Raw genomic sequence first — 15,147 nt, 5'->3', positions numbered from 1 at the left:
ATGCCAAATTCATGTTGATACCAATTTGGTTTTTTTACGATATGTGTCGGCCCACATACACACAAGGGTTACCATCGCTTTAAAGCGCGTCGAGTATGTTGTGCGTTCGAAGATTTGGAAGAATCTTTTGTCGAACACTTTCTGTCGATTCCAATTCAAATTTTTCGTTTCTCTTGCAGCTGCTGCGATCAATGAAACAAGATCTGGATGCGATAACATATCCGCTGCAATTGTACACGTCGACAATGATCCATTTCATTCTTCAACAAAAACGCCAGCATTTTCTCGACGATGGACTCGGCATTTGCCGCCTGTCTGAAAGAGTAGAATGCTCGAAAGGCCGAAGAAGAAACGATCCGAACCAGCGGCGCCAATGGAAAGTATGGTTTGACAGCTGACAAACGGCTTGAACGGGATCAAGAGCGAAAGGTGTTCGAGGAATGTCTGCCAAAAATGCACTGTGACCTCAAAGTGATCGGCAAGGATTTCGAAACGCATGTGCGAACGGTAATGTTAGCATTGGCGTCGAGTAATGATCACAATTTGCAACGTTTCGGCAATCGGCTCGATTTCAATGAATATTACAAAAAACGCGATCAGAATCTGGATGATTACTAATCAATATATCATTACAACACCCAAGCATTTCACATTTTGAAAATACTCATTTGCGGACCTTATATGTTGTCATCAGCGCTCGAATTTCTTTACGAGTATAGTAAAATGATGAATTTCGAATATTTTGTGATAATTTCTAGTAGTTGAGACTGTCTATTTGTACCTGTAAGTCATTTTTAAATTCTTATAAAATTCGGATACCACCTGCTTATGAACGGAACGTTGTGTGAATAAAAGTTCTGGGTTTTTTCTTGCGGAATTTATTGTTTATTTGCTCCATAAACACGACACTAGTTTTTGTTTTGCTTCTTCTTTTTTTACAAATTTACTTTTTACACATTTCTCTCTCTTTGTCCACTAAACGTTCTCATTTATTATGTACAACTGGATAAATTAAAAATTATAAGTTAAAAAATAAAAATCTATTTCAATGTTCACTTGTTCTTTGTGTGTCCATTTTTCCTTCCTTTGTATAAAAATATTTTTCTCTAATTTTTGATTTGCTTAATACATTCCCGTTCGGTCCACACTTATACACACATTTTTTTCAAGGATGGTCAGGGTATTATTTTTAGTTTTTATATTAAAAAAAAAACTGGTATGGTGTGGACCCCACCTCAATTTCTCTTCTATTTTGAACATAAATGCGTGTAGTATATGCTTGCAAATCCCGGAAAAAATGCGGCTAAATTTGTGTTAAAAAAATAGTAAATTTTATGTAGAACTGATCTGGTCACAATGAAAATACATATAAATATAAATCAGGCGCGGAGGGTCGGTTTTCTCTTTCCATAATTTTTTTTTGTTTACATTAAGAAATAAATTAACTAAATTTCGGCTTCGGTATCTTTCGTACAAGATTTAATTTTAAAAAAATTACAAAAAAAGAAAAAAAAACTTTTTGATTAAAAATGAAGATGACAGCAATGATAAATGATGATGATGATGATGACTCTCTATCTCTCTCAATTTCGTTTATTGTTGTTGTTGTTGTAAAAGAACAAATTTTATTGGAATATCCAAACACTTTGTTTGATTCACATTCCAACCGCACACAGTTGAAATTTTAAATTAATTTTTAAAAAAATTACGAAAATAATCGAAGAAAAACGAAGATTTTTAAACTTAGCGCAAAAACTCTAATTACTTTTCAAATTCACAGCTTGAGAAACAATATTTTGTTGTTGGTCGTTCATCTCCCTTTTCCATATGTATAAAATGTGAAATCGTTTTTTTTTTTCATTATTATGTATTTGCTGGTGGCGGCGGTCGTCGATCATATTCACGTCGATAATCGCCGTAATCTCGTTCACGGCTCCATTCCATGCCGCTGCCCGGAGGAGGATATCGACTTTCACGATAACCTGTCGCTGGTGGAATGTCGACTGAACCGCTCGGATAATATGCATTTGGTGGCATGTAGTGAGGCGGATAGCCTTGTTGTGGCGGGTATCTAAATTAAATGGAAATGGAAATGGCATGTAATTAAAGTGATAGCTATTTAATAAGAAATGATCACAAGAAAATAGGAAATGATCACTAGAAAAAGAGAAATGATCACAATTTTTTTATGATAGCAATAAAAATAGAATTTGATCACCAAAAAATAAGAATTTGATCACTAAATATATGCAATTTTACCACTAACATATGATCGTCTCGAAATAAGAAATGATCTACAATTATACGAATTTGATTACAAAAAATAAAGAAATGATCGTGCAAAATAAAAAATTTGATTGCAAGAAATAAGGATATGCTATCTATTATTCTGTTTGATTATTAGACGATGCAAGAGAAAAAAAAAATTAACACCTAAGTTACCAACACCGTTCCGGCGCCCGGCTCGCATTGCGGCCCTCCGCTTCGCTACGGGGCAATGGGCCGGATCGCTCGGCGTGTTAAAACGCTTTTTATGTGCAATGAATTACACAGACTAATTATTAGACGATGCGAGAGAAAAAAAATTAACTCCTAAGTTACCAACACCGTTCCGGCGCCCGGCTCGCATTGCGGCCCTCCGCTTCGCTCCGGGGCAATGGGCCGGATCGCTCGGCGTGTTAAAACGCTTTTTATGTGTATTCGTTCGGACTTTTAGTGATCAAATTCTTTACTTTTAGTGATCAAATTCTTTATTTTTAGTGATCAAATTCTTTATTTTTAGTGATCACATTTGATTTAGCGGGTGGTAGGTACTACTTGTGATCACTTCTTATTTTAGGTTGATAGAATCTTATTTCGTAGTGTTATATTTGAAAAACTGGTTGTGATCACATTCTTATTTTCCTGCAATCATTTTTATTTTCAAGTGATCAATTCTTATTTTAGATTTATCGCTTTTATTTCTTCCCAATGGAAATTTGGTTAGAAATTTTACAACAAATTTTTGAATGGTTCGGACTGGGAGCAGCAAGTTTTTAGATATGACAAGTCTTTAACATTGATTATGATATCAAAGTTGATCCTCATAAGGGGTGAATTATGCAAAATGGAAGTCTAATAGTTTTGTAGTGATGTTAACATCAGGTGTCTGTGGTACACGGTTCCTCAATACGAAGGTAGCAATTTGAAACTTTTGTAGTGTGAACATACAGTGTGTTGGATAGGTCTCGGCATCCCCCAGATACTTCGACATAAAATATATGTAAATAGCGTGAATAGTGTCCCACCCGTGGGTCTCGGTGCCCTGAGTACACATCACGCATCCGTTGGTTCCAATGACGTCTGTGGTTCCACTGCATCCCCTTCACAAAATTATTTGAAAAGTAATGGGAACTGGACAGTTATTGCTATCTAGGGTGCCGCGAATTCTTATAACTATTCCATGGGTCTGCACTACATATCTTTAGTACAATATCTTCGATATTGTACTAACGATAGGTACTGGAGATCCGTGGAATAGTTATGAGAATTCATGACACCCTAGATACCTGTCACACAAAAAACTGTTCAGTTCGAATCACTTTTAAAATAATAAAATAATTTTGTGAAGCGGATGCAGTGGAACCACATACGTCATTGGCACCAACGGCACCATTTGTTTACAAAATCTGTGTGGAATCAGTGCACCAGACGCTCTCAAATCGATAACATCATTCAAATTTGAATGTATCGCGAGTAGTGACTCTTTCCTCTGAATGGATAGCTCGTGTAGGATTAAATGGACTGGATGAAGAACCGATCGATCATTATTTACTTCATTAGCTATCTCAATGGCCAAGTCGTTTTCGGACACTAATGACACTATCACCCCATTATGGATATTGCATAACGAGAACGAGAATCAACTTTTGAATGTGAACAGTGCAATCAGACGCCAAGAATTAGTTAAAAGAATATTTGCATGTTTGAACCGAGCATTCGTACATCGATGCAACAACTGTTTGACTAACAAAGGTCCAATGTCTAAGACTCGTCGATTGAATGATTGACGTCGCATTCACTGTTCATTTGGAAGCGGAATCACCTGCTCTTCGATCTTTGATCGAAGTAACTGGGACGACTTGACTGAGAAATTCCAAATTTCATATTGGGAACGAGAAAACTGGTCAAGGCGATCAGTCTTTAAGTGTACAACATCAAAACGATCAGAAAATTTAGAATTCAAGCAAAGAAAACGCACCTTCTCTTATCATTTCGTCTGTCTCTATCTCTGTCCCTGTCGCGATGATCACGTTCCCTATGATATCCATGCGGTGCCGCTCGATTATTATAACTATTGTCGAATCGATCCCTTTTGTGTTCGCTAAATCTGGAAATGTTTACGGCAAAATTAGAAAACACCACGGAAACTCACTCTCGTCATGTAAATATTTACCGATCTCGTTGATTCCATCGATCCGATTCACCATAAGTTCCAGATGGAGCTCGCGGATCACTACGTGGGTCTATATAAACAGGTAAGCGTTGCGGTGTAGTCGGTGCTGCACCTCTCGGCGGCGGTATTGTTGGAAGATTTCCAGAATTGCGTCGGATTCGGTCGGATGAGCTGGGTGACCATTTTTTGCGTTCGTCTTTTTCCCGTTCACGACTGCTACATAATCCGATTCAAAAGAAAAACCAAAAAACCTTCAACAAAATGAACATTTTTGAATGGGTTCGTATGGCAGACTCACCGATTATCTATGTGCGCATTACGTTTGTACTCCTTTCCATCTGGTTCACATTCGCCATCCTCCAATTTTCGCTTGAGACTTTCATCTTTGCCATTGTCCAAACGGTTTGCCGTCAAGTTGTTAGCCGATTTTGCATCTGCATCTCGATCCTTTTTGCTGATTTTAGTTTTGTCTTTGTCCTTGTGCTTCTTCTTCTCTTTGCGCTCCTTTTTCTCCTTAGACCGTTCACCATCGTTACCGTCCACTTCATCGGTTTTCAGATCTTTTTTCTTAGTTTCTTTAGCCTCCTTGGTCGGTGAAGCAGCGGCACTGGTCGAACTTGCCTCCTCCGTTTGTTTCAGCGCGTGTTTGTACAACTTAAACAACTTTTTGGCATCGAATTCGGTGAATTTGGATACGAAATACCACAAATTGCTTCGCCACTCTTTGATTTTGTCCGGTTCCTTGTACGCCGCTAAGCAAACATCGATTTGTTTACCAATACTGAGTAGGCAGGCCCGTGTGTGATTGACTTGTTCTTGATTGCTTAAACTTTGATCCGGATTGTCCAAAGCTTTCAGTGCCTTTTTCACCGGCCTCATTTTCTCTTTGCATTCGTTGAAAATGGTTGGGTCAAGATCGCCTAAGACGTCCAGAGCACGCGGTTCATTGTTCGCAGTGAAATGCATCGGACCGTCAGCCTTCTTTTTACTCTTTTTCGGTTCCTTGTGCGCTTTGGCGGCTTTGGTCTTTTTCACACTTTCTTTCGGTCCATTTGTCACGTCCTCAACATGATTAGCATCCGTGTCTGGTCCTTTACCCGTTTCCTTTTTCTTCTTTTCCTCGTCCGAAGACACGGCATCGTTCTCAACGATTTCTTTCGTTTTGACGGTGGCTTTGCGCGGTTTCTTCTTCTTTGCGACACCCTTCTTGAGCTCCACATTTTTCCGAATCAATTTCAGCAAGTACTCTGACCGTGACTGCAGATGCTTCGCCTGAGGTTTTTTGTTTTCATTCGACAAGATCTTCTCCGCAATGTTCAGCGACGGATCCATTTTCATAGCCTCCCATGAGCCCAAACCGTATTGATAAATGCCGACTAGTAGCTTGGAATCATCGTCATTCGTCCAATCAACATCGAATGCGGCTGGCCGTGTCTTAATGCTTAATGTCCATTTCAGTCGCTCTTCTGCATTGGCTGGCATCACTTCATCTAACGGTTTCAGTTCTTCCTCGCACGCAATCAATGTCTTTGCATTGAACGAAACTCCGCCAAATTTCACTGAGCAACCGGCTCGGGCGCCTCGTTTCTTCTTCTCTTCAACGTTCGGCACGTCTTTCGCATGCTCTTCCAGGAATGTCACACACCTTTGATGTAATTGTTCGGCTAACTTTTTGAGATCGGCTAGGGGTTTTTCTTGGAGTTCAGCATCGCACGCAATGGCCTCTAATCGCTTCAACGGGGCAGGGAACTTTTTGTACGCTTTGATAAATCGACGCAGCTCTGCATCATTGAAGTTGGCTATTTTCTCTCTCACCGACGGACGGCCGCGTTTCTTTGGTAATCCATCACCACTGGCCTCACTGGCTTCATCCGATTCGTCGTCGGTTTGCTTTCGACGTTTCTTACTACGTCCGGCGCCTTCACTTTGTTGGTTGATTTGTTGCAAAGTTTTCCGTCTGGGCGGTAAGTACAGGTCCTCCATTTCTTTGGATTTTTCTTGTTCCTCGACGGCTTTCCGTATCTTTTCGGGTATTATGTCGTCCCAGTCTTTCGTATCACCGTCTTGACTCTCCTGAGCACCGGCATCCGTTTCATTTTCGTCAAATGCTGCAAAACTAGCTACCTTGAATGCCGACAACAATTCATCGCCAATCATTGCGGGTGCTTCATCTCTCGTTTCCGCACGTCGAAGAATCTCATCGATATCACAAACTAAATCGTCACCATCGGCTTCGGGCTCGTCTTTGAACAGTTCTTCGGCGCCGAACTTCAGGATCGCCGACAGATCATCCTTATTGAACGGTGTCGTATTCGTTGATCCATTCCTATCCAGAACCGTTCTTCCAGTCGTGTCCATCCGTTGTATGACCAGATGGTCGAGTACCATTTTCTGTTTGGCCCTTTCAACAATTTCTTCTTCGACCGAACGGGCTGTTACCAGCCGGTAAATGTTCACTTGATTCTTCTGACCGATACGATGGGCTCGCGCTTGTGCTTGAAGATCATTTTGTGGATTCCAATCGGAATCGAAAATTATCACAGTGTCAGCAGTGGCTAAATTAATTCCTAAACCTCCGGCTCTCGTCGACAATAAGAAGCAAAAATCGGGACTGCCTTCGGCATTGAAGTGATCGAGTGCTTGCTTACGAATTTCACCCTTAATACTACCGTCCAGCCGTTGAAACGGAAAATGTCTCTTTTGTAAGTACTCGGCAATTATGTCGAGCATACGAACCATTTGCGAAAATATCAACACCCGATGACCCGTTTGCCTTAAGCGACACAACAATTTGTCTAACAATACTAGTTTGCCCGATCCTTTCAGCAGCATTTGAATGGCATCATTTTGATTCATGGCCGCTTCATATTCCAGCGGTCGTATGAGCATCGCATGATTGCAACATTTCTTCAATTCGATCACAATGTTCAGGAACGTGCTCGTGGATCCCTTCACTCCTTTGCGCAAAGCGTTAAAGTTTTTCGTTAGAATCCATTTGTAATATTGCTTCTGTACGGATGTCATTTCGACGCGCAAAATTTGTTCGACTTTGGCTGGCAGACTCTTTTCCACATCCTTCTTCACTCGGCGCAGGATGTACGGTTCGAGTTGCTTGTGCAATTTACCGTAGCCCTTTTCTTCAGCATTGCCGTGTTCCTTTTCGAAATCCTCCCACGTCTCAAACTTCGACGGCATGATAAAGTGCAGCAGGGCCCACAGTTCTTTGAGCGAATTCTGTAGCGGCGTGCCGGTGATGAGTAGTCGATGATTGGTTTCAAAGTCGTACAGAGCTTTGTAGAGCAGAGAGTCATCGTTTTTCAGCCGATGAGCCTCGTCGACTAGTAGAGCTGCCCAACTGATGCTTCCTAGGAATGCTTTGTCTTTGAGTAAAATTTCGTAAGTGGTGAGTATGGCGTTGAATTTTAGTGACTGCGAACCGTCGAAACTCCATTCGTACTGACGAATAATCTCTCTCGATTGCACGTCGCCCAGATATGTAACAATGTTCATGTCTGGCGCCCATATTGCGAATTCTCTCTGCCACGCCGTCATTGTGCTCAATGGAACCACACAAAGAAACGGTCCGTGCAACGACTGAGCTTTGAACAGATAATTCAAAAAGCAAATCGTTTGAATTGTCTTCCCGAGACCCATTTCGTCCGCCAAAATGACGGAGTTATCTTTGCACCACGTCAGAATCAACCAATTCAAACCATCCATTTGATAATCTCGTAACAGCAGCCCTCGATCAACGCCCATATATTCCGGCTGTTCCTTTAAATGGTGAAACCTTGGCCGACTTCGTAACACTTTGCAATGCCTGGACGGAGTTTTTTTCGAACCCTCTCTGCTATCAAATTCGACGATTTTATCGTTCCACTTCCGTTGAACTAAACTAATGTCCTCCCACGTTGCGTCGGAATAGGGCAGACATTCCCATTTGCATAGGTAGTCCACGCTACCATCCTGTTTGTTCATTTGTGCAATAATTCGGTCGATGTTGTTGTAACTTTTCAGCAGATCCTGTTGCAGTTCGAACTGACACTCAAAGTAGTCGATGTCTTCGGGGGTTGCGTACGTTTTCCAATATTCGATGTCCTTCTCTCGCTTCACATAATTTTCTAATTTCTTTAAGCCTTTGACCTTTTGCTCTTTCAACGACGAATCCGATTCCCAGGTGTTGTGGATGTACGACCAGCCTTTCCATTTGATCAGATACTGTTCCTCTTTTTCGTCATTATCATCGGCCATTTCGTTCTGGTCGCCATTCTCTTCCACCGCATAAATGGTGGTCTGATTGCCAGTACATCCTTTCTTACCAACACGGCGACCGACAATGCGTTCGATTGTTTCGCACTTTTCTGTTTCGGCCTCAGCCGCTGCAGCTGCTGCCGCTTCATCGTAGTCCACGTCGATAAGATCTTCCGAGTCGGTTTTTTCATCTTCACTCGCTTCTTTGTAACTGACTGCAGCCGCTGCCCTGCGTGTGGCCGCTCTGTAGAAAAGGAAATTTTTTTCGTTAGATTTCGCACCAAGGGACAGGGGTAATTGCAATTCCTAACCGTTTGTTCTCATCATCGGAATCACTTTCGGATGAATATTGTGACTTTTGGTTCTTCCTTTTGACAGGCTGTTTACGCTTCGGTGGTGGCCTTCGAGTTTCCTCTTCACTGTCGCTAATGCTATTCTCACTCTCTGATGTGGCCGACGTCCAAGTGCTAAAACAATGAATGGAATGAAAACTGGTGACCTCAACCCGTCAACCCGAATTGAGACTCACGTTTTCTTGCGCTTTGCCGGTGCAGCCTTCTTCGGTGGTGCCTTTTTCGTTCGTACACTTTTCCGTACGGTGTATTCTTCATCTTCCTCCTAATGTTTCGATTTCAATTTGATTACTAAAATTGTCAGAGAACGGATTAACAAAAACAAATGGCACTCACATCAAAGCTACTTTTCGTTGACGTCACACAATCCTGTTGCACATCCTCCTCCGACGATTTATCATTATTTTCATCTTCAGCATTTGAATCGTTTTCTTCTTCCTCCTCATCGTCATCATCATCGTCCGATGAATTTGAATTCGTGCTTTTCGATTGATTTTGACTGACATTGTTGACTGTATTTGGAACTGACGTGCTCTCGTTTTCACTTAAATGGGACTTACTGCTGTCATTTGATCGTTTCGACCTTGATGAGTTGTGACTAGCACCACTTGAACTGGATGATGCTGATCCAGAATCGCTATGGGGAAATATTGAATCCATTTAGCCAATGAACCGTTGGTCATTTTAAAAGAGTTTTTCTTACCTGTCAGAGCCAGAAGAGGAGCCACTTTTGCTATCACTGCTAGAATCGTTATCTGAATCAGTTTTGTCCTCCTGAAATTGAAATACAAGAAAATGTTATTGGAAGTCAGACGGCAGGTGCAAAATGATTTTAAATTTGGAATGCAATGGGAAAGACTATGACTAATTTCAAGGTTCAAAAACAAAAATGATGAGATGGATGCGTCGGATGCATCCGATGCGATAAAACCAACTTAGTGAAAAAGTGTCTCAAACAGGCGAATAAAGACCTACCTGTGATTTCAAGTTAAGTCTAAGAGATTTGTCAACCGCAATAATTGGAACTATTCAGTTTGCTTCAGGTGTTTTTACCAGCTGGATTCACAAACACACTCTCTTTGTATTCAAACGAACAAAAGAGCCAACAAACTTAGTGTTTTTGCTGCATTGACGTCATATACACCTGCACACAATACGTACCGCTGATATGTCTTATCAGTGAAGCAAAGATATTCTTTTGTGTTTTGATTGTACGAGGAATGAACAATAATAAAGTGTTCTAAGAGTGTAACCCTACTGATGTTTATTTTCTATTATTTACGTCAGTGGTAGTGTACCATATTTATGAGCCATTTCTAACGCAAAAGTATGTGTAAACCAGTGCCCATAGCGATTAAAAATTTACGCTAGAATCGCACCAGCTCCGTTTACGAAAAAGTTCGCCGTTTTCATTCCGTTTACGATGAAAAATTGAGCACGATTCAATTTTGTCACCGTTTGGTACACAGTTTCTCTCAAAAATTCATTTTGATTCACTGGCTTTTGTTTAATTGTCTGTGAACTGATGAACCGATACCTAAACGGAGTGTAGTGCGATCCTTGCTTTAGAACAGTCGACAAGGAGTGCATTGAGAGAGCTAATTCTCTCGTGAAAGTCAAAATTTCTTATACAAAAATGGACACAGATGAAATGATAGAAACACAATGACAACGGCTATCTGTCATTGCCAAGTCAAGAGAGATGAGCAAAAGAGATAAACGTAATTTGCCTTACATTAGATAAACACATTTAGATGATAGTACCTGCCTTACGGGAGAGAAATTTACTGATAGAGATGAGGGTGGATCGATTTTGAAATATTAATTTTAATCCAAGAAGCACGTAGTGTTCCATAACCAGCCGAGTCCTCTGATCATTCTCCCGAAAACCATTATAGGTTTCAAAAATTGAACGGGTACCCTTAAAACGTAAAATACAAAAATCGGTTTCAGAAAAATGATCAAAGAACTCAGCCGGTTATGGAACACAAAATTTTAAATCGATCCACCCTATTGCGGACGCCTACTTATAATCCTAACTTCCGTCGGTGTAACGTGATTTTAATAAAACAAAGTCTTGTGCGCATAGAAACGGGGAAAGAAACCATTGAACCAAAGAAACGAAGATTATATCAAAACATACATCATGTTCGTTTATTCGCTCTTTGAAGTACTCATTTATTCATTCTATCGATTCCATAATCTAATATTAATGTTGTGAATGCGTGCGACGTCTCATACTGATATTTCATTTGGAATGGTATCACATCGCTAGATATACGAGGTACGAATCTTTGGCGAAACATGTGCTTAAGTTAGAATTCATAGATTTTTTCAGAGCGTAACATCAGTATTAATTGCAGCAACTTGTTTCGAAAACTTTTCTTCTAAAACAATCATTCTTTATGAGTCAAATAAAATGTTTTTGAACAAATTGTTAAGTTTGCTTTAACAATTTTATCAAATTTTTGATTACTTGCGTGTGCGCAGTCAATTAGACAAACAAGGGGCATGATTATTGTCGTAATAATTGTGATTGGAAATTAATATTTTATGTAAATGAGGCAACAAGGCATTTCGGTTCCAAGGATTCGTTCTCGTACAACAATTTTGGATTTCGATCGTTCAATAATTTTTCATTATCAAATTACGCTTTAAGGATTAAGGATGGTCATTAATAGATTTGATGTTTCAACGAATTGGAGGACATTGCGCATGTGTCTACAATAAATAGACTTTTCAAAGAAATCTTCAGAATTAAGACACAAATGGTTTTGTTTCTTGTTAGCACTTAGGCCACTAAATCTGAATGAATAAATTCAGTATAGTGAGGGTGAGTTTGGATAATTATGTGAACGGCAACCGAGAATAGTTTTTGGTCAATTGTAAAAACCATTTTCAAGTCTAGAATGAAAGCCATCTAATTGGAAGTATCAATCTTATCAAAGTCACTCACACTAACGAAGGATTGTAACGCGATCGTGTTCTCAAGAAATAAGCGAATAAATAAATCGGAGTTCTCTTGGAGACAAGAAAAAGGAAATTCTGATCAAGACCTCCACGCCAGATTTCGTTGCCTTCAAAGATCAATATTTCAGTTAATAAACGAGAGAAACCGAGAAACAAAAACAATTTAAATAAAAAATTGCAGCTGATTTATGCAGATATCTGGAATCGAACTCAGAACACAGTCTATTTAATACGAGACGAGTATATGCCCGTGCCAAGGTGAGTTTATTTCGCAGTTTTACTAAATGTAGAAAATGGAAAGAATCATACACCACAGATGGACTTTGAATTAAGTCTCACAATTCCCAAACGAAGTTTGTCCATTCTAGAACTTCTTTAGTTTGCTTGTCGCTTCTTATAATAAAGGCAAAAGAAGCAAAAGAACCAGAAATTTATGAGGCAACAATTGTTTTCCCAGGATGGAATTATCAAGTGAACCCAATCGTGTTACTGACCGTGTGCTCTGGGAAAACGACGTTAAACAATAGTGACATTGATTTACTTGTACTAATATTGTACACTGTGCGGTAAGATCAGTTGTGCCTTATCTTTAAACGCAATCCTTCCTTGAAACTCGCAAAGGATGTCATTATCAACGCAAAATATGCAAATGAATTGATCTAATAGCCCCAAAAAATCAATCTGCATCACCCGCCTAAACACTTTTATCCTTCGAAAAATTCATAGAATTGCTGAAAGCAAAGAGAAACAACAAAATTATCGCACGATGAAGATCAAAACCATAAAACTTTTCTAGGTTATGTCAAAATTGAGATGATTCCTTGGCAGATCACAAATGCAAATTTAGCTTCCCTTCGTTTCCTTGGATCTGAACGTCTTTTCATTACATTAACAACATATGTTAGATCATCAATTGACAGCCACAAACACATTCACTTTGCATATATTCCAATTCAATGGCACCAATGGAATCCCGGACTTTCAATCAAATCATTCTGAGAATTGTGTGAAGGACTATGAGACTTCGACGAATTGACAATGATTTAAAGATGAAATTAAGCGAAGAATGATTCAACAGAAGAAGCTTAACGACATAAACGTCTTAAATTCTCTTATGAACCAAACCAGGGAGCCTTAATGCTCATCCGGTGGAAGTGCTGAAATAGCTGAATGAAAATGGATGAATTTGGCACAATATTGTGCTGTGGAGTCTCACTAGTCCTTAAACACTTCCATTGGTTGTACATTTACACACACGGTCTACATAGTCTTGGCACTGGGTTGACTCTGCGGGGTCGGGAGCGGTAACATCACTGAAGAGGTCCCGGAATCTCTTAATTAATTTACTGAACTGTTACACTGAACGGCTGGAACAAAGAAAATGATCAACGACGCAATAAGCGGAAAAGGATGAAAAAACGGTAGGCTCAACGAAATTCTGGTTAGATTTGGCAAGAAAATAGCGGGAAATGTATGAAAAATCCCGAAAAGCCACAATAAATGCCTGAAATGCTGTGGTATTACGGAACGAAAGTCTTTTCTTCACAGTCACGTGATTACGTAATCGTGAAAATTTGGTAAAATACTGGAAAATCAGTGGTTTTTCATCACAGCCGTTCACTTGGGGCACCTTTAACCAATGTTTTGATCGAATGCAAGGAACATTTCAATCGAAAATTGCGAAAAAGGGTCCCTGTCCGATTCGACTGGAAATTGCCACGTTGCACGGACCACAGTCCAAATAATCGTCGGGAAGGATAAAATTGGTGGAACAACCGGGAATTCGGTGATTAAATTTGGGTTTTAGGGATGTAAACAATGGAATGGTCAAATTGGAAATAATGTTGAATGCATGGATAGTTCGCGTTGGGAACCACGCCCTGGTTACGGGATTCGATAGGACGGACGTTGAGGCAATGGAAAATGTGATTTTATTAGTTATGGCATTATTTGTGTGATATTTATGGCAATTAAATACCTGATCCATTTTTTAAACAGCCCAATAAATTGATTATCTAATTGATGAATGGATGGAATTCATCAAACGTAGCGTTTCTATATGTCCAATAATTGTGGAAATGCAATGCCGATCGAATTTTCGTAGTAATTAATCACATATTGGCATAAAACGAAATTTTCATAAAATTTTCTTCGTTCATACTGAACAATCATACTGACGCCATTTTAGCAGTAAAAATTGAACGACGTAGCGTTTGGCACTGACATTGCATTTCAATTTTAATAAAATTCTATTCAAATCACTAATATTTATGACAAACTTCAATGTTATTTACAATAGCACTATGTTCAAAACACTTTTCACTACTTTCGTCCTATGTGAATCACAATTCAGAGTTGCTGAGATCTTTTCAATGGATCAGCTCATTCAAATTGTACTTGATGAATGATAGCCATCTTTGAATTATTCTGAATTTTCTTCACTCCACTTTTCCGGTTTGGAGAGTTGTCATCAATGGCGGCAACTGAACGCAAATTTCTCTACAAAACTACATATCAGCGTCTGTCAGTTGAGGCGTAGTGTGAGCTGTCGGAAAAATCAGTGTGTCATATGAGCTGTATATTATCTACATTATCGTTCAAATTTTGGCGCGTGGTATAATCTGGTTGGGTAAAAAAGGTGTGCTTACATTTTGGGTCACATATTTACCAGCTCAAGACACATATGCTCAAAACAAACGAGGCATTGAAAACGTGTTTTGGTCCTAGTTTTCATTGACAGATGCAGCAGTCGCGATTTTGAATAGAAAAAGTTCTAACTTCTTTTGACAGTTTCGAAAATTTCGGCATGAAAAATAGGACCAAAACACGTTTTCAATGCCTCGTTTGTTTTGAGCAATAGTGACGCAAAAGAATTCAATGTAGATGAATTGTCAAAGAGATAACTCGATTTTGTTTAGATTTGAGCATGAACATAGAAAATATTCGGAGGCTTATGAAATTACAGTAGGAACCGCGTCTCTTTTGTGCGTAGATAACTTGCTGTCGTTGTATAAGTTAAAACATACAATAAAAACAATCTTATGCTGAAAACAAACGAGACATTGAAAACGTGTTTTGATCCTAGTTTTCATTGACAAATGCAGCAATCGTAATTTTCGATAGAGAAATTTCTAACTT

General features: G+C 39.5%; 1 protein-coding gene across 2 annotated transcripts; it reads right to left on the bottom strand.

Moving 5' to 3' along the window:
• Nucleotides 1–1,563: 1,563 nt before the first annotated feature.
• LOC119078437 (chromodomain-helicase-DNA-binding protein 1) lies at nucleotides 1,564–14,438 on the bottom strand. 2 transcript variants are annotated; one of them, XM_037185958.1, is made up of 9 exons: nucleotides 13,988–14,438; nucleotides 9,743–9,813; nucleotides 9,376–9,676; nucleotides 9,216–9,304; nucleotides 8,998–9,153; nucleotides 4,734–8,930; nucleotides 4,436–4,648; nucleotides 4,241–4,369; nucleotides 1,564–2,071 (listed from the first exon to the last, which is right to left on the bottom strand). In XM_037185958.1, the coding sequence occupies exons 1-9, from the start codon at nucleotides 13,994–13,996 to the stop codon at nucleotides 1,864–1,866; spliced, it is 5,373 nt and encodes a 1,790-aa protein (XP_037041853.1). In that variant the 5' UTR covers nucleotides 13,997–14,438; the 3' UTR covers nucleotides 1,564–1,863. The 2 variants fall into 2 exon arrangements, with proteins under 2 accessions (XP_037041853.1, XP_037041852.1); XM_037185957.1 differs by having other exon boundaries at nucleotides 4,436–4,651; nucleotides 13,988–14,437.
• Between the last annotated feature and the right edge of the window lie 709 nt (nucleotides 14,439–15,147).

This window comes from Bradysia coprophila, unplaced genomic scaffold, assembly GCF_014529535.1.
Source record: "Bradysia coprophila strain Holo2 unplaced genomic scaffold, BU_Bcop_v1 contig_297, whole genome shotgun sequence".
Taxonomy (NCBI): Eukaryota; Metazoa; Arthropoda; class Insecta; order Diptera; family Sciaridae; genus Bradysia; species Bradysia coprophila.
This window is presented reverse-complemented; position numbering and strand designations above follow the sequence as displayed.

Excerpts from the sequence above, each read along its gene's own strand:
- LOC119078437 (XM_037185957.1), bottom strand. Across the intron at positions 9,677-9,742 it reads TCCTCTTCTGGCTCTGACAG|CGATTCTGGATCAGCATCAT; the intron begins GTAAGAAAAACT and ends ATTTCCCCATAG. Across the intron at positions 9,305-9,375 it reads CAACGAAAAGTAGCTTTGAT|GAGGAAGATGAAGAATACAC; the intron begins GTGAGTGCCATT and ends TCGAAACATTAG.